The sequence below is a fragment of the Bicyclus anynana genome, chromosome 26, assembly GCF_947172395.1.
Source record: "Bicyclus anynana chromosome 26, ilBicAnyn1.1, whole genome shotgun sequence".
Lineage (NCBI taxonomy): Eukaryota > Metazoa > Arthropoda > Insecta > Lepidoptera > Nymphalidae > Bicyclus > Bicyclus anynana.
The window spans coordinates 9,027,428-9,054,243 of NC_069108.1; the positions used below are offsets into that span (position 1 = coordinate 9,027,428).

General features: G+C 37.9%; 2 protein-coding genes across 3 annotated transcripts; one reads left to right on the plus strand and one right to left on the minus strand.

Annotated features, from left to right (window-relative positions):
- The first annotated feature begins 733 nt into the window (after positions 1-733).
- Positions 734-26,647, plus strand: LOC112054434 (RE1-silencing transcription factor A). Of its 2 annotated transcripts, XM_052889964.1 has the most exons (10): positions 734-1,114; positions 2,063-2,371; positions 2,794-2,937; positions 3,519-3,644; positions 4,563-4,685; positions 9,201-9,398; positions 22,931-23,164; positions 23,991-24,129; positions 24,886-24,966; positions 25,807-26,647. In XM_052889964.1, the coding sequence occupies exons 1-10, from the start codon at positions 905-907 to the stop codon at positions 26,610-26,612; spliced, it is 2,370 nt and encodes a 789-aa protein (XP_052745924.1). In that variant the 5' UTR covers positions 734-904; the 3' UTR covers positions 26,613-26,647. The 2 variants fall into 2 exon arrangements, with proteins under 2 accessions (XP_052745924.1, XP_052745925.1); XM_052889965.1 differs by lacking the exon at positions 22,931-23,164.
- Positions 13,920-19,697, minus strand: LOC112054428 (uncharacterized). The gene is made up of 3 exons (XM_024094216.2): positions 19,040-19,697; positions 15,158-15,342; positions 13,920-14,586 (listed from the first exon to the last, which is right to left on the minus strand). The coding sequence occupies exons 1-3, from the start codon at positions 19,542-19,544 to the stop codon at positions 13,984-13,986; spliced, it is 1,293 nt and encodes a 430-aa protein (XP_023949984.2). The 5' UTR covers positions 19,545-19,697; the 3' UTR covers positions 13,920-13,983.
- Positions 26,648-26,816: the final 169 nt, after the last annotated feature.

Here is a 26,816-nt window from a genome sequence, read left to right on the forward strand (position 1 = left end):
GGCAAGCGTCCCATCATGGACTTTATTTACACTTACCATCATGTAAGATCACGATTCATGGTCCCAGTTGAGCGTACCTACTCATATCTTGCATAAAAAAAAGATAAGAGAATAAAAAAGGATATCAGTTGGAACTTTTGCATAATTTTACAAAAAAGTTAATTGGGGCCAAAAAGCAAGCGCAACAACAATTTTTTTTAACAGAGTAATAGTATAGTGTAAATACTAAAGGATGATTTCTATAAGAAATTACCATATATATACTAATTATATATGCTAGGTAACTGATGATTCAAAGTAAATTATTAATATAGGTGTTAATTTTGACTATGTCCGCCTGCCAAATGCGTTGGACCAGCGTGGTCTTCTAAGCTCCTTAATTATTCCTTCTCCTTTAACTTCTTCTCCTCTGGGGAGGTCCTATAATGGGCCTCTTGGCTCCTATTAAATCTGTGTCTGGAGGATGTCTTAACTCTTAGTTCCCAGTTAACAGTGTTCCCCGAATTGCAAAAAATTTTAACTCAATTTCGGACCATTCCCTCGGTACGAAGTACCTAAGTATAATTCTATGATTCCCCTACTGTTGGGATTTAATTGCATCATTAATTTTATATTTATTTGGATATTTTCTTGTCGCAATTTTGAAAATTACGTTTTGACTTGTGGGGAATTAGGAAAATGAGTACTGGCAATTCCAAAAAAGACATCTGTGGCTAAACCCAAATGTCAAATATCAATTTGTCAAACAAAAAATATAAACACAGATTTATTTTTCGTTTTTGCAAAAATACAAGCAATAAAAATAGCCTCTTATTAAATAACAAACATTTAATTAATCAATAGAAATGAATTTATGTGTACAGTGAAGTAGAATTAGTGCCTTTAAAACGTTTTACTCATAAAAATGCTGCCTACTTTTTTGTTGCTAAATCGAATGATTAATAGACGAAGAAATATGCGTAAAATTAAGAAACCTGTGAAAAATGATAAGAGTAAGCTAAACACAGACTGCTGCAGAACCTGCCTGGCTACTGAGGAGCTGGTAGATATATTTTACGACCAGGAATGTGATGAGAAACGATCGGAGGATTTAAGACTTGTCACCGGCTTAGAGGTAAAATAGATAAGAATTTTTTTTATAATAGATCACAATCTCACTCTTTGGAGAAATTGGATTGGCCCCATAGTCTGATACTGACATTTTCTTAGTTTCTCGAAACTCAGACTTTTTAATACTTGTACACATAACTCAAAAGGAATAAAGTGAATATAATGAGTGGTGATATAAGACCACATTGTTGTCCATCTGTATGTCTGTATTTCAAGATTCTATATTACAGGAATTAATGAAAGAATCAAGTTTAAGTTTACTCTATGCATGCATTGGTCCCATGTGGTTGTAAATAAAAACAAACTTCTAAGTTCATGTAAATAAAAACAAAAAATTGTTGAATAAAACAAAAGTGTTTATTTCAGGAAAGGGGCAGCAGAAACTGTGCAATTTGATTCCTTGACTATTTATAACTAGCAGACCCAGTCAACCATCGCTTTGACTTACTTATATGTGCTTCTTCCCTACCTACTCTACCCTACCCCTACCCTACAAATGTTCCATACAAACTTCCACCCGTCATTTAAGGGGAAGTGGAGGGTTAAAAAGAGACAAAAAGTAGCCTATATCATTCTCCATCCTTTCAACTGTCTCCACTTAAAAAATCACATCAATTTGTTGCTCAGTTTTGCAGTGAAAGACTGACAAACAAATAGACAGACTTACTCACACACTTCCACATTTATACTATTAGTATGGATGGTCCTACATACAATCTGTATCTGATCTTGTAAATCCGAACAGCCCTCTAAGCCGAGGTCCAAGTCTCAGAAGAGACGCCCTTAGAGAGTTGTTCCGCCCATCCTTCTCTGCTTCTGCCTTCAGACCCCACCAGGCGATGCTTCTGCGCTCGCCCACACCCCCCGGTGATGCCGCTGAGGCCCCATAAGAAGCCTACGGCACTTACATGATTAGAAAAAAAAAATCACACTTATAAAACTTTTTTTCTAGATAAAATTAAACGATGGATTATCACAAAAGATCTGCAATCGGTGTATTGAGAGCATGGAGTCTGCGCTACAGTTTAGACACTCCAGCCGAAGGGCATACAAGTCCCTGCTCGCCTCGCTGGGCAGTAAATCTAAGAAGAAGTTCAGATCCAAACCCAACAAAAGCATTAAAAGAATCAAAAATGAAAAGTTGGAAGTAGACATTGATGTGTATGATGATGATGTGTACGCACAAACGGATGACTTTCAAAATGATACCGGTTATACATATGATGAACATGAAGACTCTGTCCCTGTGAAATTGGAACAGGTAATCTATATTAAATTAATTAATATTATAGAGAATTGATCATTTGTTTGCATTGAATAGGCTCTGGAACGACTTTTACAATTTGAAAAAATCTTTTACCTTTTAGTCTACTGTCATTGTACTATTCGTAAAAGATAGATATATGCTAAAAAGTCTGTGATATAAAAAATATATCACAGACTTTTTGGGAGATATATTTAAAAAAAGGAATATCCTACCATGTATTGTTGTGTTTTCAATAGTAGCTGCCTGAAGCTTGATTTTTTATGCCAATTTATCATTAAATTTCTACTGATTTACATGAAATCTTGTCATAATTACCTATACCTTCATCATAGAAATTGTGTTCTACTTAGCCCTCTACACAGCATTGACACTGAACAAGCTACTGAGGCTCCAAATTTGTCTAAAACCTGTTCCAGGAAGCAGAGCCTCAAGCTAGAAGAAAACGCGACACAATACCTAACGCTTTATCATATAAATGCAACACTTGTAGCAAGGAGTTCAGGATGAAGACCACATACAAGGCTCACCTGAGGTTCCACACCAACTACTGTGTCTGTGAGGTGCGTGTTTTTTTCATTTCCCGTTCCACTTACAACATACACATAACAAACACAAACAAGCTTAAACTCTCTTGCAACTTGTAAGTTAGTTAGTAAGGGTGTATGTTTAAGATCCCTTAAACCTAACCAAGGTCACAAGTCCTGGGACCTGCTGTAGGTATTTCCTCTACCACAATTTGATGGTACAATCACTTTTGCTGCTACCCTTCACGTCATATTTGTTGCATCCTTTCCATCTATATCCTGAATTTTATTCATTAAACCAAGTTCATGAATTTATACACATTAACTTTAAATAGCCAAATTGGCAGAGTTTCAATTTACTTTGTTGTCCTGAATGATGTGCACAGTGATATTAGACTTGTTGGCCTATACCACCATTTTCTTATCTCTTCCTTGATGATGTCGTTTCGCTCCTCTTCTAACAATATAGTTTTCTGATCAATCTTCAATGATGCACATTATCAAATGCCTTGGACAAGTCACAAAAAACGCTGACTCCAATGCTTCAAAGATATGTTGAATTAACTCTACACCTCTATCTGTTGTTGGGCGACCAATAAATTCATCTGTGTATATAGACTTGTGGCAAGCGCTGCCGCAACAACAACCAGCTGCAGGAACACAAGCGCGCGCGGCACGGACTGGGCCGCATACACAAGTGTGCCTACTGCGAGTACAGCTCCGCCACCAAGGAGGCACTCACTGTGAGTTGTAGTGGAGATACTATAGATATATTCAGTGTGAATCATCAATCACCCTAGAATCATTTGTGGAAAATTTAATAAATCTCAGATCATCAAGCGTAGGTTCTTTCACACATAGAGTATTGTTCCTATTTATGGGATGGAACAGCCCAATACCAGCGCGCTGCATTGGATTCAGTGGATCTATCTGATAGTTTTCTATAAGATTTATCTTGGAGTGAATCCAAAACTTTTTTAACTAGTCCCTCCTTCATCATTATCATAGAACTGTTAATATTGTAATGAAATACCTTTTTTCTACTTGTGATATGTAAAAAACTGAACGGTTTGAATTCAGAAAACACATGTCACCTACATTGGCGTGCTTTTCATTAATCAAAATTGTGACAGAAAGCCTTTAATGAAGATGTTGCAGCAGTTTATCAGTAAAATGAAATATAAAGCATTAAGAAAGTGTAAACATAAATATTCAATTAAAAGGTGCTTTAATAGGTGTGGTGGAGCCTTGAAAATAATTATTTGAAATTACAACAGCTGACTACTGAGTAATATATAAAATAGACACATGTTCAATCTTAAACTCCGGGACACAGATCTGTGCTGACAGGAAACACCTATGCACATCTTATGCAATTGCCCAGCTCTAATACATAAACGCAACCTCCACTTAGGGCATTACACAATGGATCCAGAGGAGGTGAAACACATCCCAGCCAAGAAACTGCTGCTGTACCTGGCAGCAACCAGTGTTGGAGGGGATATCTAGTCAGTGGCGATCACAATAGATCGGCAACGGTCAACGATACAGGGACCTCGTGAAGACCTGCAGAGCCGTGACATCAAGAAGAAGAAGAAGAAGAAGAAGAAGAAGACTACTGAGTCAAATGTAAAGTTTAAGGGAGTTATGAATGTGCGCAGATCCACGAGCGACGGCACACGGGCGAGCGGCCCTACATCTGCGACCACTGCGGCGCCACCTTCCACCGGCGCTCCAACCTGGTGCAGCACATCGCCATACACCTGCCCGAGAAGAACTTCCAAGTAAGTGTGCCGTCAAGTATGAAGGACTACTAAGATGTGTCCCACAAGGTTGAATTATTTGCCCTTTTTTATATTTAATGTATATCGTTGATCTATTACACCATGTAAATAATATTTGTGTTATTGATTTCGGAGGGTGTGGGTTTCGGCCCGGGGGATGCACCTCCAACTTTTCAGTTGTGTGTATTTTAAGGAATTAAATATCACGTGTCTGAAACGGTGAAGGTAAACATCGTGAGGAAACCTGCATACCAGAGAATTTTCTCAATTCTCTGTGTGTGTAATGTCTCCTAATCCGCATTGGGCCAGTGTGGTGGACTATTGGCCTATCATTCTGAAAGGAGTTCAGCAATGAGCCGAATATGGGTTGATAACGAATCCCACAAGGTTGAATTATGAGCCGTTTTTTATATTTAGCGTATATTGTTGATCTATTACACTATGTAAGCAATATTAGTGTCTGGCCGCAATTTACAACATATTTGCAATATAAAAACTAGAAAGGGTAGAAATCAAGGTTTTATTTTTAAATTTTCTTTGATTCAACCCATGTTCGATTGTGGTGCACATATTATCAACTCTATTACTTGTACTATTAGGTTTTCTGTGTTATTGGTAAGTCACTAAGGAATTGAAAATGATACAACTAATTTTATTGCTTCTATTATATGGAGTTACCATAATATAACTCAAAAAGTGGGTTATACCCATCTTATCTACTAAGATGGGTATTCCACAAGGTTCAATTCTGAGTACTTTTCTATTCTTAGTGTATATTGCTGACATTTGTGTTTCTTGACAGTACTTTTCTATTCTTAGTGTATATTGCTGACATTGTATTATTTGCTAATGACACATCACTAATTTTAAAACTGTTATAAAACACGTGATCATCCTTAACACAGATCTGTTAGATCTAGAAAGGGTAACTATTTTTTGCACTTTACATGATTGTAAAACACTTTCTTATCATGAATTAGTGATTTTAATTTGGTTTGATTTATACTGTTGGTGCTTGAAATTCCTTACAAGCAGCCTTGTCTAGCAGTGGATGTCCAACAGTTGATGATGAAGATGACGTTAATGATGAAGATGAAGTATAAACGAAGTTCTTACTGCGCAGTGCGACATGTGTCGCAAGGATTTTAATTTGGTTTGATTTCGTACTGTTGGTGCTTGAAATTCCTTACCAGCGGCCTTGTGCCAAGCAGTGGATTTTTATCACTTGATGATAATGAAGATGATGATGAAGTTGATGATGATGATGGTGATGATGAAGTATAACCGTTGCCGTGTTGTGGCTGCGCAGTGCGACATGTGCCCCAAGCGGCTGAAGTCGCGCAAGTTCCTGCAGATCCACAAGCACAACGCGCACACCGGCAAGCGCTACGGCTACCTGTGCTCGGTGTGCGCGCACCGCTTCGAGAAGCCGAACAAGGTGCGGGCGCACGCGCGCCGCGTGCACGCGCTCAGCGACGAGCTCATCGGCCCCATCGTGCGCGTGCAGCTCTAGCTGTGCCCCATAGTGTTGTGACATCGGCCCTATCGTGCGCGTTTACTTGTGACATGGGCCCCATCGCGCGCGTTAAGATGTGACATTGGCCCTATCGTGCGTGTGCCCAGCTCTAGCTATGCCCGGTCGTGCACTACAGTAGTGACATCGGCCTAATAGTGCGCGTCTAGTTGTGACATTGGCCCCATCGTGCGCGTTTACTTGTGACATTGGCCCCATCGTGCGCGTGCAGCTCTAGCTATGCCCCGTCGTGCACTACACTAGTGACATCGGCCTAATAGTGCGCGTCTAGTTGTGATATTGGCCCCATCGTGCGCGTTTACTTGTGATATTGGCTCCGTCGTGTGCGAGCAGCTATAGCTGTGCCCCATAGTGTTGTACATCGGCCCCATCGCGCGCGTTTATTTGTGACATTGACCTCATCATGCGCGTTTAGTTTTTTTTTTTTTTTTTTTTAAAAAGAATATTTGTCATATCTTTTATAATATGACCAATATTCCCATTGCCCTCCAACTAGTCGGGAAAGACTGTGCTAGGAGTGGGTACGACAATAGACCAACGGAGCGAGGATCGAACCACCACCCTTCGGTGATGAGTCAGACCGCTCTTACCGTTGAGCTTGAGATGTGGGGCTCTGGGCCCCTTGTAGGTTTTTAAGGATATTAATAAAACACGACTTGGTTTGTGGAAGGTACGATGTATTCTCTTTTAAAGTAAAATGGTCGTCACATCAATGGAATGTGCTGTGTTGCACTTTTAAACAATAGAAGGCGGCTGGTGGCACACCGCGCGTTATTATAAATATATGATAAAACTTGGACTACACCGAGCCTCACTACAAGCTATTGAGGCTATAGGGTTGAAACATTGGCCTCATCGTGCGCGTTTAGTTGTGACATTGGTCCCATCGTGCGCGTGCATTTGTGACATTGGCCTCATCGTGCGCGTTTAGTTGTGACATTGGTCCCATCGTGCGCGTGCATTTGTGACATTGGCCCCATCGTGCGCGTGCATTTGTGACATTGGCCTCATTGTGCGCGTTTAGTTGTGACATGGGCCCCATCGCGTGCGTTTAATTGTGACATTGGCCCTACCGTGCGCGTTTAGTTGTGACATTGTCCCCATCGTGCGCGTTTAGTTGTGACATTAGCGCCATCGCGCGCGTACATTTGTGGCATTGGCCTCATCGTGCGCGTGCAGCGCTAGCTGTGCGATATCGGCCCTACTGATAAGATCTAAGAAAACATATAACGTTACAAAGAAAAAGTAAAAATTTCGATTTTCACTCGGAGATTTTAATGTATACCTTTACTTGATTTACATGACAAACCTGACAAACTTTCAGTTTTAATAAATTGACGGAGGTGTGACCATGACAGGCTGTCGTTCAAATAGGTAGTCGATGGGGCCGGTGAGTCGGACAATGGAAGCAACACAGCGAGGTAAGGACACTAATGCTAGTGCCAACGTTTGCAACACAACACTTGACTTTTCAACTTTAACTTAACTTCTGTTAACGACGGTCGCGCATGGCGCAGTGGACAGTGACCCTGCTTGCTGCATCCATGGCTGTGGGTTCGATTCCCACAAAAGGGTAGTTGACACTTTTTTTTTAAATAGTCATAATTTTTTTTATTATCATTCTACTAGATTAAAAAAAAACCATTTGGAAATTTTTTATTAAATAATATTTATAATTTTGGACCCTTATTCCATGTGCTATATTAAATTTGTTGTTATATTGTATTGATTATATAAAAAATATTTGTGTGATGAACATGGGCGTTTTCCAGTTTCTACAATGTGTAAATGTTAATATTTACTATTATTTATATTTTCTCCTCAAAAAATAACTGATGAGGGTATATTATGTATTTATGCCAGATCTACTATGATGTTAAAATCTATACAGAGCAGAAGCCCGCATAGAAAGAAAGAAGAAAGAAAGAAAAGATATTTATTTTTAAGTACACATCAAACTCATTCAAGTATTTCTCTTTTTATTACCATCACACAGTGTTTTGTGTTGTGTTGTAAATGTGCCAATTTTAACAGTTGACGTATATTCATTTAATTATATTTATTTTATTTAACCTAACCATAGTGCAACATATACCACAGTTGGTTTTACTGTGCATTAGTTATTATAATTAATAATTATACATTAAGTGCTAACTTCTATATTATTTTAAAAGCTTACTATCATAATATTCATCTTACTTTTTAGTCGCATAATATATGCTTGTAAATAAATGCAGTAATTAGTTTAATTGTTACTAAATATTTTTTTTACATATTATGTTTATAGATAAATACATTAGTGTTTGAAATGACATTAGAAAATACTTGTATTTGCCTTATTTAAAACGGTAATAGATTATAAACATTAAAAAAAACCTCCAAGAATTTCGATTTTTTTGATAATTCAAGATTATAGGCTAAAACATCAGAATTAAATTAGAAAAAAATGATGTAGGCTAAAAAAATGTGACTGAAGAGTTTAGGCTGTACGCTCAACGATCTTTGCCTGTAGGGTACGAATAAAAAAAAAATGTGCCATAAACACTCAAACCATTAAATTATTTCGATTTATCTCCACAATATACGTCAATTGGTCATTCAAACACTAGTGTCTTTACCTTGCTTTTTTTACATTTGTATGCAAACTGCGCTATAGTATCTTGATACCGTTTATATTATGCTGTACAAAATCCATAAATATGATGCGCTTTAAAGGATCCGAATCCAGGGCCGTAAATAAATTTAAAAAATTAAATTTTTTAATATGGTTCTAGGCCTTCGGACTAGTTACAAAGTATTATCCACACAACATATTTGTGAGACATGTAAGAATATAAAACAATCCTTACTAAAAATATTATATCCTTTCTCTGTGTAATGTTACAATGAAGTATTTGTTCCTATAAGGACTTGTATCCAAGGCCGTAAAATAAATTTAAAAAAAAAAGTATTTGTAAATGTTTTTTTTTCTTTTTCCCCAGTGCCCTATATGTTTTAAGCGCGAAAAGTCCCGCAAGCTAGTGCAAGTGCACACACACAAGTACCACGCGCAGAGACAATATAGATACTGGTGCCCCGTCTGTCGGGACTCGTTCGCTCGGCCGAGCAACGCCCGCCGCCATCTCGCTCGCGCGCACCACGTGCCGCGGGAGCGACAGGGACGGATAGAGAGGTTCGAAGTAAGTATCATGGAATTTAGTTTTTCACAAATCCCTTGGGAACCGTGGATTTTTCCGGGATGAAAAGTAGCCTATATGTTAATCCATGCTATAATATATCTCAATATCAAATTTCAGCTAATTCGGTTCAGTAGTCGAGGCGTGACAGTGTAGTAAACATTCATATCATTAAAATCATCAGTTTTCGCAAATCTCGGGAAACCATGGTTTTTTTTCGGGATAAAAAGTAGCCTATGTGTTAATCCAGAGTAAAATCTATTTCCATTCCAAATTTTAGCCAAATCGCTTCAGTAGTAGCGGCGTTATAGAGTAACAAACATCCAAACATCCATACAAACTTTCGCGTTTATAATATTAGTAGGATTGGAAGGGTTTTGAACTATTCAAACAACTCGATGGATTAATAAAACTCATCACTATACTATCAAAGTAACTTTATAGCCCAGTGGATATGACCTCTGCCTCCGATTCCGGAGGGTGTGGGTTCGAATCCGGTCCGGGGCATGCACCTCCAACTTTTCAGTTGTGTGCATTTTAAGAAATTAAATATCACGCGTGTCAAACGGTGAAGGAAAACATCCTGAGAAAAACAATACCAGATAATTTTCTCAATTGTCTGCGTGTGTGAAGTCTGCCAATCCGCATTGGGCCAGCGTGGTGGACTATTGGCCTAACCCCTCTCATTCTGAGAGGAGACTTAGCTCAGCAGTGAGCCGAATATGGGTCGATAATGATGATAGTATTAGTATACAAAAAATTGTTCCTGAAATAGATACACAACTATACTCTGGATTCGAACCCACACCCTCCGAGGCAGAGATCATATCCACTGGGCTATCACGGCTCTCATATTATGCTAATATAATATTTTATTTTTCCTTTTTCAGGATAATTCGCGCGCGCCGTCTTATGTTATGGTTGAAGGAAGAAAGCCATAGAAAATTACATTTGCAATAATTTTTTTTTTTTATTCTTTACAAGTTAGTCCTTGACTACAATCTCACCTGATGGTAAGTGATGATGCAGTCTAAGATGGAAGCGGGCTAACTTGTTAGGAGGAGGATGGAAATCCACACCCCTTTCGGTTTCTACACGGCACCGGAACGCTAAATCGCTTGGCGGTACGTCTTTGCCGGTAGGGTGGTAACTAGCCACGGCCGAAGCCTCCCACCAGCCAGACCTGGACAAATCAAGAAAATTTTAATCTGCCCAGCCGGGGATCGAACCCAGGACCTCCGTCGAAATCATGTATTTATTTGTATTTATCCAGCGTTTACTAGCTACTACTACTAGCCTATTTATATACATTGAATATAAATCATTTAATTGTTAACACAACACATAACTTTATAATAACTGAAAACTAGTACATTTTTATCTTGGAATTATTATTTACATCTATCTTAATATAATATACAAAGATGAAATTTGTCAGGGATGTAGTTTTTAGTTACAAGTGTTACAAATAGTACCTGCTTCCCGCCTATTTCGTATAGATAAGTGTCGCCGCCTAGCGTATAGTAGCGTCATTCCATTTCATACTTTATGACTTCCGGTTATTATAGTTAAATTTAATTAAGTAACAATGATTATCAATCCGAACAGTGGAGAGGTTATTATTAATTATTTATATAAATATAATTATTTATTTTACATAATAAAAAATTCATCATTGGTTATTTTACTCTTGACAACTATGACGTCACGTTATGATTTAGTTTGTATTTAATTTCTCAACTTTGTGTTTCGATATTTTAATATTATTTTACGATCGTTATAAACATCTTTTAATTATTAATGTGTTTTAGATAGAATTATAACGTTTGGTTTGTATAATAATACTCCGGAACTATTATTAAAACGTACTTGTATTGTTAACATATTCGTGCTACCAACAGTAGACACTAACTTTGCAAATATTATAAAATAGAGGGTTGTTTAGCAGATTCATTGATATACTACCATCAGCGTGTAATATTAACATTATAGCGGAAGCTATGCTGAAATTGTTATCGAATAAATTTGTGTACAGTGAAAATATTATTTTACTTCTCCCACCTTCTGTAACACAAGGTATCCGAATGGATTTTGCATTAGGGCCGGATTATAGAGGTGGATAAGGGCGTCCGCTAGTTATTTATATCTTAGAATGTGTGTTGTGCCAATAAAATGGACCTGACTTGTGTTGTTCTGAGTGCATCAGTACCAATGGCGTGCACTTCATACATGCATTAAAGTACTGCATACCCTAAGAGTTGTTTTCTTAATGATTATTAAATGAAGATTTTCCCAGATTGGTTAATTTTCTCACTAGTGCATACCCTTATCAACAACCTTATGCACGCCACTGATCAGTACCCACAACGTTAGTATCGCTGGTATCCTTGCCTGGGAGAACACGTTAAACGTCGTCCCGTTCATCATCATTTTATTAACACGCGTAAATATTGCTATCTCTTTCATCCTATCGCAACGAAAGAGATAGTGATAATTCCGGTTCGGCGCAGTTACGTTACGAGATCCTCGTGCACGACGAGTGGTATTTACATTAAATATTTACCTCATTATAAAAAGAAGGTATTTGCATAAAGTTGTTACGTCAGTGATATTATAAAAATGAGGGTATTTGATAATTTGTGTTCAGTTCTTTGTTAGGTAGCGTGAACACCGTCACGCTGCCAGTCGTGTCAGTTATTTTGTGCCATAATGTTGTTTGTGTGTTTATTATATTATATATTATTGTGGGCATGTAAAACATGCCGGGCAAGGTAGGGGAGTGTTAATGCCTTGTTAATGCATTCTGAAAGGTACATTTAAACCTATTCCCAAGTCACAAGACTTTTTTTTTTTTTTTTATTCTTTACAAGTTAGCCCTTGACTACAATCTCACCTGATGGTAAGTGATGATGCAGTCTAAGATGCAAGCGGGCTAACTTGTTAGGAGGATGAAAATCCACACCCCTTTCGGTTTCTACACGGCATCGTACCGGAACGCTAAATCGCTTGGCGGTACGTCTTTGCCGGTAGGGTGGTAACTAGCCACGGCCGAAGCCTCCCACCAGCCAGACCTGGACAAATTAAGAAAATCTCAATCTGCCCAGCCGGGGATCGAACCCAGGACCTCCGTTTTGTATATCCACCGCGCCTACCACTGCGCCACGGAGGCCGTCAAAAGGAGGTCTTGGGACCTGCTCGAAATGTTTCCTCTACTACAGAATGTTGTACAATCATTGTCGCTGCTACCCGTGTCGTCATTCTTGGTCGATTGTGTCATATTTTCCAGATAATAATAATATTAATTTATTTATTTGCTTTAAACATGGGATATACGGAGGAGGGGGGGGGGGGGGGGGGCTTAGACCAATTACCTGCTATAGGACCTGCCTCGATACAGGTTACCCCTCACCTTCCAAAAACGACAGACAATTTTATTGCGAATTGCGTGCGATTCAAGTCCAATGTAGGTAATTGGTCTAAGGACGTAATTATATCGTATCGAATATTACCGGGTATCGTATATTACTCAAATATTGTAAATAAATTATTTTTAAATTACATAATATAATCAATTGAAGTCATAATTTTTATATTACGTATAAATTATAATAAGATCAATGTATAATACTCGAATTCATTTGATTTTTTTTAGTGTAAAAAAACATAATCGAAAAAAAAAATTTTTTTTTTATTTTAATACCTAATAATGAAATCCGTCAAACCTAAATCTTTAGGTGATATTAACCGATTCTCAGATCAAGAAATATATGTATAGGTGTCTAATATAATAGAATATAAATATAACTAAGAAGTGATATTATATCATATCTGTTTTAAGATATATTGGCGCCTGAGTCAAAGATATAATTTAAATTTAGTATATTTTCTTTTTATAATAATATGTAGTTAATATATATAGGTACGTAGTTCCGATATTATTGTAAAATTTTATAAAATTGAAATAAAATAACTATAAAAATTAATAGTACACGAATTTGTAACTAAGTGTAAACCCTATACAAATTCTTTGTGGGTGTTTTTATACATAAGATAAACTAAAATATATGCAGATATGTTTGTGGAATATTTTTTATCCCATCATTTAAAAGAAGTATTTATTTGAATTAAAAAGATTGAATAATGAAAATATTGAATAAATATACTAGATAATAGTATTAATAACGTAAGTGCTGTCCTAGTGGATTTGACCTCTGCTTTCGATTCGCAGGGCGTAGGTTCGAATCCGGTCCGGGCATTCACCTCCACCTTTTCAATTATATGCATTTTAAGTTATTAAATATCACGTGTCTCAAACGGTGAAGGAAAACATCGTGAGAAAACCTGCATACCAGAGAATTTTCTTAACTCTCTGCGTGTGTGAAGTCTGCCAATCCGCATTGGGCCAGCGTGGTAGACCTAACATAATCTCTATAATTCTGAGAGGAAACTTGTACGCAACAGTGAGCCGAATATGTGTTTTAAATGATGAGGTTACATAATATTATAAAACAAATTAGACAATAGTATATTTGTAAAATATTCTTTACATTATTATCTATGACCACACAACTTATGAAGACGTATAGGACTAACATTTTTTATTAACTATCACTATTGATGGAAGCGTTCCATTATGGCTAGAGTGAATGACGTCACTCGGCGTAACTATGACGCCATCAGACGTCATGATGCCATTAGACGTCACAACGCCATTAGACGTCACGATACCATTAGACGTGACTACGCCATTCGACGTCACGACGCCATTTGACGTCACTACGCCATCTTTGATGCCACTCAAAATAAAATTAATCCCATCCGGCACCGGTGCAACTGTTTTTTTCAATTTAGTATTTATTATCATATTTATTATGTCCATTTGCAACTGCATACAATATTCTTTTGGGATTTTTTTCAAAAGGCAACTGATGTAACGGCAGAAGGTTTCGATTTCTTCGTCTGGGTCATCATTTGGTACTCTCGTTTGTGTGTTTGTTTGTATGCTTTGTTCACATTGTTTTTTAATAAAGAGATCGTCATAGGTACTCGTAATGCTTAGTTTTCTCTTTCTCAATGGTACCGGTTCTACTTTTATCGGTTTGGGTTTCGTGCTAGAGGGACCGCTTGGTACTGGGTCGTCAACATACACTATTTCTGTATAAACGTTTTGTTCGCTCTCCGAATCACTGTTCTGAAAAACAAAAAGACGTTTAATTAGTATGGTTTGTGATCAAATTATTTATACGAATACTATAAAGCTTAAGAGTTTGTTTGTTTTTTTGAACGCGCTAATCTCAGGAACTACTGGTCCGATTTGTAAAAAATATTTTAGTGTTAGATAGCCCATTTATCGACGAAGGCTATATATATTATCTCCGTATTCTTACGGGAACGGGAACCGCGAGGGTGACACCGCGCAGCGTCAGCTAGTAGATTTTAAAATTTAATATTAAATAAAAGCTAACGGATCCTGTCAAGCTTTGCTTTGACGTGCCAACTTCATTCCTGGCTAAGCAAGGAACCAATAAGCGATTTAGCGATCCGGTTCGATGTCGTGTATAAACCGAAAGGGGTGTGGATTTCATCCTACTCTAAACAAGTTAGCCCGTTTCCATCGTAGATTGCATCACTTACCATCAGGTGAGATTGTAGTCAAGGGCCAACTTGTAGAAAATAAAAAAATAAGCCTCCTGCAGTGGACGTCCATCAGCTGATATGATGATGATGATAATGATGACTGGAAAAGAAGAAATGGTATTTACCAAAATAACGTTGCGATGTTTCTCTTTGACGTGGTTGACGAGGAAGGGGCCGTGTCTGCTGAGGGTCTCCTTGCAGAGGATGCAGCGCGCACGGTTCATGGGGACGTTCTCGAAGAAGTGCCTCAAGTCGTCCGCCTCCGTCTGCGCCGCACGCCCGTCCACCAGTACCTCATTTGGATCTGGAACTATCATCATCTTCATTATCAACCATATTCGGCTCACTACTGAGCTCGAGTTTCCTCAGAATGAGAGGGGTTAGGCCAATAGCCTACGTCTGTGACATGCTGTCTATGACAACATTACTATACTTGAATGTTGAAGGACTTTCCAAACAAACTTTCGATACCTGTATTACCCGCTTCTGATTTAATTTTCGCGACAAAAAGTTACCCATAGCCTTCTTTGTATTATAGTCTCAAATTGTGCCAATTTAAATTTGAATTCATTCAGTAGTTTCCGCGTGAGATAGACAGACAGACAAATAATAATAAAAAAAGTATTTTGGCTTCACTATCGATTATGTCACACAGCGGGCGATGGAACGAGCTATGTTAGGAGTATCTCTGCGTGATCGAATCAGAAATGAGGAGATCCGCAGAAGAACCAAAGTTACCGACATAGCTCAACGAGTTGCGAAGCTGAAGTGGCAATGGGCGGGGCACATAGTGCGAAGAGCCGATGGACGTTGGGGTCCCAAAGTGCTGGAATGGCGACCCCGCACTAGTAAGCGCAGTGTTGGCCGACCCCCCACCAGGTGGACTGACGACATCAAGCGAGTCGCAGACATTCGCTGGATGCAGGCGGCTCAGTATCGTGATGTTTGGAAGTCCCTACAAAAGGCCTATGTCCTGCAGTGGACGTCCATCGGCTGATATGATGATGATGATCGATTATGTAATGCTGTCCAACTAAAATGTTCAAAATATCTTCAATGTACAGAATTTGACCTGTTACAGTTTTATTATAAGTATAGATATCTGTATTTTCAGCAGTATAATATAGTAATATATTTCTAGTATACACATAATATATAGGTTATACTATAAATTACCTTTAACTAATTAAAAAAATAATTTTTGCCTTATCTTTTAAGACTAGTATATTTCCCTCCTTTTTGTTCTAACTTAAATTTAATGTTATTTAAAATTATTGTCAGAGGAAAATGACTAGCGATTTATACCCCCATTTTTAATTTGTTTTTACTTATACACTCCACATAGAGTTTTACTTCAGTATATCTAGTACCAAAGATTTTATACTATTAGATAAGTCAATAACACGTCAAAACTAAGGCACACAGAACACAGGTGCCTAATTAATTTCATATACTTACTCGCAAGTCGCATATTAAACAAAAGTTATCTAAACAAATATTGTAATTTTTTAAAAGAATATTTGCCATATCATATAATATGGCCAATATTCCCTTTTTTTTTTTTTTTTTTTTTTTTTTTTTTCTGTCTGAGTAGGTGCCGATAGCTCCCTGCGGAACCACTACGGCGTCACCGGGGGGGTTGGGCGAGCGCAGAAGCATCGCCTGATGTGACCCGAAGGCTGAAAGAAAGATAGATAGAGGACGGAACGGCGTCTAAGGGCGTCTCCTGTGAGACTCGGACCTCGGCTTAGAGGGCCATTCTGGAGGAGGTAACCGTGACCTGAGTGAATCAGTCCGGACGCCCCCAAGGTCGTGAGTTAGAAAACCCACGTCCGGGTGACGTTAGATATCGGGGACCTCGTCTTCGCCGGCGAAGACGCTGTGCAGCTTGTGATTGTGTTGCCTGGGAAGCATTGTCGGTTGTTATGTCATCGTCTGGATCGTAAAGGACGTTCTTGGGACGCCTCTGCTTGCAGTTAGCGTTTAGGTTGGGAGTGTAATTGCAGGCCTCAACCACTAGTTGGTTGGGATGGAAGGCAGCTCTGTCAAAATAGTTTTGAGAGAGCTGTTTCATGTACTTAGCTATTGTCGGTAATTCTAGATCTCTATGGAGGTCATTATTGCGTAAGAACCACGGCGCGCCCGTGATTTGACGCAGAAAACGATTTTGTAGGGTTTGAAGCGGCCTAAGGGTCGCTTTGGGACGGTGGGCAAACACTACACTAGCGTAGGTTAAGATCGGACGGATCGTAGTTTTATAAAGCGTTAGCTTTGAGCGGAGGGACAATTTACTTTTCTTATTTATCATAGCGTAAAGACGGTGCATTACGTATGCGGCCTTTTTTCTCGCTTTGTTAACGTGCATGGAGAAGCTCATGCGGTTATCGAAGGTGACGCCTAGGTACTTGGCAGTACGTTGCCAGGGGATGGGTGCTCCGTAAAGGGAGACTTCTTTGAGTCCGGACTTGAGACGGGAGACTGCTTTGCCAGTGAAAAGCACGGCTGCGCTTTTCTCTGGGTTGACTTCTATACGCCAAAGGCGGAACCATTTACCTATAATGTTTACCGCCTTCTGGAGGCGGGCTCTAATGTGGACCCGGTTTACTGCCGTCGCGTACAGTGCGGTGTCGTCCGCAAACTGGGCGACGTGTACGCCCGGGTGGTCGGTGGGAATGTCGCTTGTGAAGAGCGAGTATAAAAGCGGGGAGAGCACGGAGCCCTGAGGGACTCCTGCGCGAATCTGTCTGGGTGAAGAGAGAGTGCCGTCTATACGGTACCTGAAGGTGCGGTTGGACAGAAAGCTGTGTAGCAAGCGTACCATTTTGTTTGGTACGCCGAAACGGTTTAGTTTGAATATCAAGCCTTCGTGCCAGACACGGTCAAACGCTTTAGCTACGTCAAAAAAGAGCGCCCCGGTGGCGATGGGGTTATGAAATGTATTAAAACCGGTTAGAATGTGCTCCGTGAGGCGGTGCACTTGATGAACACATGAGTGTTTACATCGAAATCCAAACTGTTGTTTGATGAGAAGTTGCTTTTCATCGCAAATGGCTTTGAGACGATTCAAAATGATTATCTCATACACCTTGCCAATGGTGTTGAGAAGACTAATTGGGCGGTAGCTAGTCGGGAGGTCGCGGGGTTTACCAGGCTTGTGGATGCCAATGACCGTAGCTTCTTTCCATGCGTCTGGGAAGGCGCAGTGAGCTAGGAGAACATTGAAGATGTTCACCAGGAGGTTGATTATCTGGACCGGGAGAAGCTTTAAAGCTTTGTTGCTAATCGTATCAGGCCCCGGAGCCTTCTTTTTGCGCAAGCCCTTGATAACCGCAGAGACTTCCTCGCATGACGTAGGGGTAATTTCGACTCCGTCCGGGGGGCGAGATAATATAGAAGTGAGTTCGGACTTCACTTTTTTCGCGTGTGATTTTACAAATGCCGTAGTGCTTGGAGTGCACTGGGCTTCCAGACTGTCGGCTAGGCATTCGGCCTTATCGATGTCCTCGATCGCGTTTGGGAGGCCAGGGCGTTTGAGAGGTGGGGTGGCTGCGAGACGGTCGGCTTTGAGATATCTTGCCACGTCGTAGAAGGCTACGTGCGATGGCTCGAGCTCTCTCAGTCGGTCGTCCCATTGTCTGTCATAACGCCAGCGCAAGCGACGCTTGCACCGTCTTCCGAGAGTCCAAAGTAGACTCGCGTTTTGTCGGGTCGGTTCAGATTCGTAGCGTAGTAGTACCAATATTCCCATTTCCCTCCAACTAGTCGACAAAGGAGTGGGTACGACAATATAACAACGGGGGGGGGGGGGGGGGGGGGGGGATCGAACCATCTACCGTTGAACTATTGAGGCTTACAATGTTGAGGTGTGTGTAAGAATTATAAAAGTAAATACAAAACTGTGGGGTAGCTAAATTCGGATCACCTTTTGCGGTGATTCTGTAGACACGTAACATATCTAAAGTATAAAATCATTGTCTTGTAACGATACACTACATATACATACATACCTCCACTAATATTTTCGTCTTCAAATCCATTGTTGTCATTGTCGGACTCTCGTTCCTGATTGTCAACACTTTCGTTAATATCATTATCCGTCACTTTGGTCACAGTCGCTGAGGTATCGTTTCCATTATCCAATATCAACACGTCGGGGTGACAACTCTGCAAATGCTTTTTCAAATTGTACACATTTGATTTGTATGAAAAATTTTTTTTGCAATAATTGCATTTGGCGATAAAGTTGTTTTCGGTATCGAAAAAATGATATTTGAACAGATACGAGCGTCGCTTGCCCTTGCGCTTCTTGATCAGCTGTTGTTTACTCAGTTTAAGGCAATCGGGATGTTCTTTTACTAAATGTATTTTCATATCAATAACATCTTCTTTACTATCGGATATCGTATCTCGATCGTATTTCACAAATTGTTCGCAAAGAATGCATTGCACCTTTTTTTCGTCATTTATTTCGATTATTACTTTGCTAAAGAAATTCCATATGTCATCTGCCATTATATATTTAACGTCATAAGTTGATACTTGATAAATTATAATCCCGATATATTGTATATCAATATACGATTATTTTACTAGTTTTGATACCAATAGCAATAAGCATATAAAAGAGGTTAGATAAAGCGTCACTCCACTGGCTGACCACAAACGTCAATTAAATTGCTGACGGCTGTCAGTTTACTAGGCAGCTGTCAGTGTCACTGTCACATAAAGTTTCATTTTATTTTATTGGTCTAGCTTCTAGTCTTTTTATGTAACATTTTTTCAATGTCAGTCCTCAGTCCAAAATATCTCTCACAGATGCAGTTTAGTAAATATCGTGGATAAAGATGATTTCTTCATAGTTTAATGCGTATCTATTAATCTGTGATTTAATGTACCATACAATCACAGACTAATATGTTTTTTCACTTATTTTGTTGTATGGCATAAAAACGCTAGAACTCTTAAAGTCTTATACAAAACAAACATTTTGCTTGTTGTTTTTTATTTTTTTCTATTACAAACCAAAAAACTATTTCTAAATTTCTAATCTAAATACAGGCGGGTATATTTAGAGTTATAATGCTTTAACTAATGAAAGTTATCAAATGGAATCATAGAATGAAATAAAAAAACAAACAATGACCACCACAAACGGCTAAAAAGACAACCACACCGTATAGCCATATCAGCATAGCCCGATCGTATAGAAATTTCCAAATAAGGAAACTTTTGTCACTTTCTTTTGAGAAAATAATACTAATATGATGAATGATCAAAATATTATTATTGGTACATTATTTGAAAATAAAACGTTATAATAAATAAGCTACCTATGCCTCAGATTTATGCATCAGATTGTATTTGATTATCTAAGTAACTTCTTCTTGACCTACAGCTTTTCCCGTCTTATGATTTAGCTATTGTATCGTAGTGATTTGAATTTAATGAAACGAAAATGTTTATGAGACAGATATTTATAATATTAAGCGGACGATGTACTAAGATGAAAATTGCACAGTATTTTCTATTTAAGGTATGTTCTTTGTGCCATGCCTCTTAATTATTGTTTGAGATACACTTCAGTTCAATCACCAACACACACAAATACACATACACACACCCACCACAAAGTAATAAAATTGTGAAATTTTGTTTATTAACTTTATTTTACTTGGTGTTAGACTTATTGAATGTTTCCACAGTATTTGCGTGAGCGGTCATAACTTTCTAAACTTCAGACGGAATGCCGTTGGCTCCCTACGGAACCACTACGAGGCCACGGGGGGGTCTCCCTTAAAGTCTGTAACCACGACTTCTACGACCAGGAAATCGCGTTCTAATACTTACTTTTTATTTCACTCCCCTCCAATTAGTCGCAAAGATTTAGTTATAAGTGGTAAGTATATTTTGAGTCTGGACCCTAAACCACGGCCATTTAACCATTTATCATTTGATTAAATATGTTTTGTAGAAAATTACGGATAAACTAATTACAAATATAGTAATCTACTATACATTAATAAATAAGTTGAATAATAAAATGTTAATAAACGAATAATAAAGTTAACGATTATTTTTTATTTCTAATCAAAACGAGCACATTGTAGCCATAATAAAATAGGACATTTCTAAGTAGTCGTAGTAGGCCACTTCAAAACCACTCGTACCTCTTTTACCAACTGACAAGCGTTAGTCTATAGTTTGACGTTTACCATCAACCATTAGTTACTGGTAGAAATAATCGTAATCCACACCTCTTGGAATTCAAAACCATCTAGATGTATTATTTGTGTATTTAAAATACCATCCCATACCATATTATACCGAGTTTTGAATTTAAAAATGGGTACTCCATTGGTAAGTCTTTTTATACCACTTTACAGTTATTAAAGTCCTGATTTAGTTTTTTGTTCTTTAATCTCATCACCATTTTATTTAAACATTGACCATAAAATAGTTTTCTTTTCTTTTATTTACTCTTTGTTTGCTCCTAGCTTCGCTTTCAACTGCGTAATTCCCGTCAGATTATGGGGACAATTTAATATATCCCATGACATACACAAATTATCTGGCTTTCTAGTGGTAAAAAATCCAGAGATTACCTCCTACAACACCACAAACTTTACCTCTTTTTAATATTAGTAAATATTGAAGTATAGATGTACGTATGTATGTATACATATGGTATACATATTGAATTCGCAGCAGCGGAGTCTTGATAGATCCTAATTGGAAAATTACAACGCTATTTTTGAATCACTTACCATTCAAAGCCGAGACTAGAGGAAGTGATTTTGTAGTTTGTGTCTCACCTGATGCTATGTGATAATACTGTAGAAGCTGTGGTTTGCACAATGCATTTAACTAGGGTAGGCATTAATATACAAATTTGAAAATTCTTTTACCAATCCAGCTTTGCAATGAGTCCTCAGGATATGCAATGCATTTTAGTATCTATGAAATGCACGCCACTGTGTAGAAGTAACTTTACCTCTGACTGGTATATCTATATAGATAAATTTATAAAGCTAAAGAGTTTTTTTTTGTTTGAACGCGCTAATCTCAGGAACTACTAGTCCGATTTGAAAAATTCTTTCAGTGATAGATAGCCCATTTACAGAGAAAGGCTTAGTCATATCATAATGGAATACTATTTTGCTTGGTAGTACAGTTTGGATAATTTTGGTACTAAAGATACTAAGAAGATCTTCTAATCATTTTCATAATTAAAGTATCTGTTAGTAATTTTAAATGAACAGTCTTTTCACTGAATGTATAAAAGTATACCTGTATGAGACATATTTATAGAAAAAAAAACAATTTTTAAATTTTTTGTACCGGCTAAACACTGGTAACAGTTTTTAACTGGTAGATAGCTAGTGCTTTAAACAGTAACTTAGGGTACTGTTTATCTCAATATCCCTACAGAAATGGCTACAGTTACATTCATACAAGATTTATAGTTCCAATTACTGATGGCCAGCCCATTATAGATTATGTCCTGGAAAGTCCATATTGGCCTTTCCCTTCCAAAATTTCCATTCACTCTTTTGTTAGCTTTTTATTCTATTGTTACAATTAGTATGATAATATTATAAAGAGGAAAGATTTTGTTGGTTTGTTTGTTTATCTGAAACTATTGGACCAATTTGAAAAATTCTTTAACTATAAGTAAAGTTAATATTATAAAGAGGAAGTATTTGTTTGTTTGCATTGAAACTCTGAAAATACTGGACCAATTTGAAAAATTCTTTCACTATATGTAAAGCTACATTATCAGCGAGTAACATGGGCTATATTTCATCCCCATATTCCCACAGACATGGGAACTATGGATGAAACTGTGGTTGCTAGTTTTAAATAATAATAAAAAAGTAAAACCATTTATTTAACTATAGAAAATAAAGAGGGCAATGTCAAGGGATGAGGTGGCACTGCTGGTTGATCTGGTGGTGAAGAGACCAGCAATAACCACCAAGGAGACTAACGCAGCCACCAACAAACTCAAGGAGGATGCATGGAACTCCCTCGCTGTCGAGTTCAATGAGATTAGTGAGCAGTCCCGGAGCAGGGAACAGATCAAACTGAAATGGGATAACTTGAAGAAGGCCGCTAGGAAGAGGGTTTCACAAGTTAGTTATCAAATTGTAGAAGTTTCCTAGGTTTCACAAATTTTATATTATTAACTTGTGAAGGGTTTCAATACTTAATTTTAAAGTAATATATGAGTTAGTTATCAAAAATATGATCTTGTGAAGGGTATCACTAGTTTGTTATGCAGTAATAGTGGGTTTTACAAGTTAGCTAACAACATATAGAAGGTTCCACAAATTTTATATGAACTTGTGAAGGGTATGTATCACTAGTTTGTTATGAAGTAATAGAGGGTTTTACAAGTTAGTTAACAACTTATAGAAAGGTTTCACAGTTTTTTATATGAACTTCGTGAATTATTTATATTCTTATCTTATAATGTCGGAGTATAGGGGGTTTGACATCAGAAGCAGTTGTCTGCAATACACAGTATTGAATGAAAGTCTGTCAGGTCTAACAATTCCCTCTAAGAATGGTTCCAATAAACCCTGAATGGCAGAGAATGACCTTGAGTGGAGTCACGCACTTGTGAACGATGTGTGTAGGGTTAAAGGATCCTTTGACTGTTAACAAACACTCCCCTTTTCCACTCAAGTCACTCTCCCCGCCTATCCCAAGTAACCCATAAAGAATTACACAACAAGAAATGTGGACGGCTCGAACGCCACGACCGTCCACATTTGGAACCACGTGAACCGTCCGTACCGCAAATCGTTGCAACGCGGCGATAACTATAAGTATTGTTTTACTAACTACTTATGATATTATTATAGAAATTAGTGCCTATCTTAGACTTCATTTTATATTAATTACCATATTTCTGAGAATTTCTTTTGCCATACCGTAAAAAGTGATTTGTTTCAGTTTGATAAGGACGAAGCGGAGATGGTTCCTCTGGGCGACATCTTGGATCGCGTGTCCGACATGCTGGGCTACTCCAAGCCCGACGCGCCTGGCGACTGGATCGTGGTGGACAGCATCGGCGAGAGTTACACCAGCTCAGGTGATGGATTTATTCATATTCTAGTACTAGCGGAAAAGCCGTGATAGCCCAGTGGATATGACCTCTGCCTCCGATTCTGGAGGGTGTGGGTTCGAATCCGTTCCTCCAACTTTTCAGTTGTGTGCATTTTAATAAATTAAATATCACGTGTCTCAAACGGTGAAGGAAAACATCGTGAGGAAACCGGCATTCCAAAGAATTTTCTTAATTATCTATCTGCATGTGTGAAGTCTGCCAATCCACATTGGGCCAGCGTCTCCCAACGGCTGAAAGAATTTATCTTATCTAGGTCTTGAAATGTTCGTGGAGCTAAAGGGAAGGTTTAAAAGTTGAGAAAATTTTGAATTATTGTCGGGGATAGGAGTAGGGAAGAAGTGCACATAAATCGAAGCGAAGCTTGACCAGGTTGACCGCTAGTCGTTCATATCGACGTATCGTTATCAACCCATATTCGGCTCACTGCTGAACTCACTCTCAGAATGAGAGGGCTTAGGCCAAATCCACCACGATGGCCCTGTGCTGATTGGCAGACTTCACACACGCAGAGAATTTAGAAAATTCTCTGGTATGCAGGTTTCCTCACGATGTTTTCCTTCACCGTTTGAGACACGTAATATTTAATTTCTTAAAATGCACACAACTGAAAAGTTGGAGGTGCATGCCCCGGATTCGAACCCACACCCTGGGGATTGGAAGGCAGAGGTCATATCCACTGGGCTATCGGCTCTTACTTAATATTGTGAATTTATTTTTCAGCTAAAAAAAGAAAACCTGATAATCCAACAGAGGAGTCCCTAGTTATCGATAAATACAAAAAGAAGCTCGAATCAAGTGCAGGTGGGTAAATATAAATGTTATTTTTATGCATATCAAGGATTTCCCGAAAATTACTTAATTCATTTTAGAATTTAAACTATCGTGAGTGTCACTCACGTTATATTACGTCGGAGTATGCCCGACTATTTTCGAACCCATTAAGTCCTTAGTCATGAGCTGGTTCTTGCATCGCGGCACGATCCAAACTGCGAAGCGGCTGCGCTAGTGTTGCCAATCTCAAAAAGCTAAAAAACACTAATTCACCAATAAAAAAACAGTAGAAAGCAGTAGGTAAAGTATAAAAAGGTAGATTTCATAATTTTGCTCATTTATTTTAAACAATAAACATTTTTCTCAGTTGCTAGAACTCACATACGTTGATATATGTATTGATGATCACAATAACAAAAAAAAACAAAAATCAAATTGAAATTATTCTCAGTTTTTGCCTCATCTTCAGAGTTCAGTATTTAATATTTTTTTAATCATACATATTTTTGTTGAATCCCGACAAGAGAAGATACTTCCATCTAATGTCATTGCGTTTTATTACGTAGTGGTTATCAAAAAATGGTTGCATAGTATATATAATAGGTGGTGATGGTGCTGCTAGTTGAAAAACAGTAAAAAATAGGAATGAAACAGAAAACATTATATGGACATCAATGTGAAAACTGCAAATCTACTGTTAAAACAGTAGGGTTGGCAATACTGGGCTGCGCGACGCGCTTCTGCTCGCATCGCGCGCTCGGAGAGGGGTTGTGGGGAGTGAACGTTCCGTTACACTCTCCGACGTATATCACGTGAGTTTTAGCCGTGTTTCATAATCATTTAATACTTAATTCATATTGCTATTGGCAGGTAAAAAAGAAAACTCCGGCGTCAAACAGAGAAACCTGGCTATAGCGAGATACTACGAGAAAAAAACCGAGAAAATTGAATTGGAAATTAAACTATTAAAAGCGCAATTAAATAAACAATGCGCTTGCAATAACACTTGCGAATACAAAATTAATAACAATGATAACAACACAACAGACATTATTGATAGAATAAAAAAACTGGATAGCAAAATTATTAGTGATAGACTTTTTTTTAAATGTGATAGAAGTAATGATAATGGAAAGAATGAGATTAATAAACATGATAGAAGTAATGATAATGGAGATAATAGAGTTAATAAGCGTTATAGAAGTAATGATAATGGAGATAATAGAGTTAATAAGCGTCGTAGAAGTAATGATAGTGGAGAGAATAAGGTTAATAAACATGATACAAGTAATGATAATGGTGATAATAGAGTTAATAAGCGTTATAGAAGTAATGGTAGTGGAGAGAATAAGGTTAATAAACATGATACAAGTAATGATAGTGGAGATAATAGAGTTAATAAGCGTTGTAGAAGTAATGATAGTGGACAGAATAAGGTTAATAAAAATTATGGAAGTAATGATAGTGGACTGAATAAGGTTAATAAAAATTATGGAAGTAATGATAGTGGAGAGAATAATGTTAATAAAAATTATAGAAGTAATGATAGTGGAGAGAATAGTGATGATTCAGATAGTAACACTTGGAACCATCAGTGTAAGTCAGTCAGTCGTAGTGAGAGTAAAGACAATATTTTATGTATAGATATTGTTAAATGTGAAGTTGAATCACCGTGAATCTATACTAATAAAGACACTGGGAACTTTTAAAAGTCGTTTATTCAAATATTACTTGTCTAGTTGTAATTCGTAGTTTCTTTATAATTATTACTCAGGTATATTTATGTTTATATATATATATATTTATTTTATTATTTATTATGTATATTTTATATGTATACATGTAGTATACAACGTGTCCCAAAATTCAACGATAAGCGG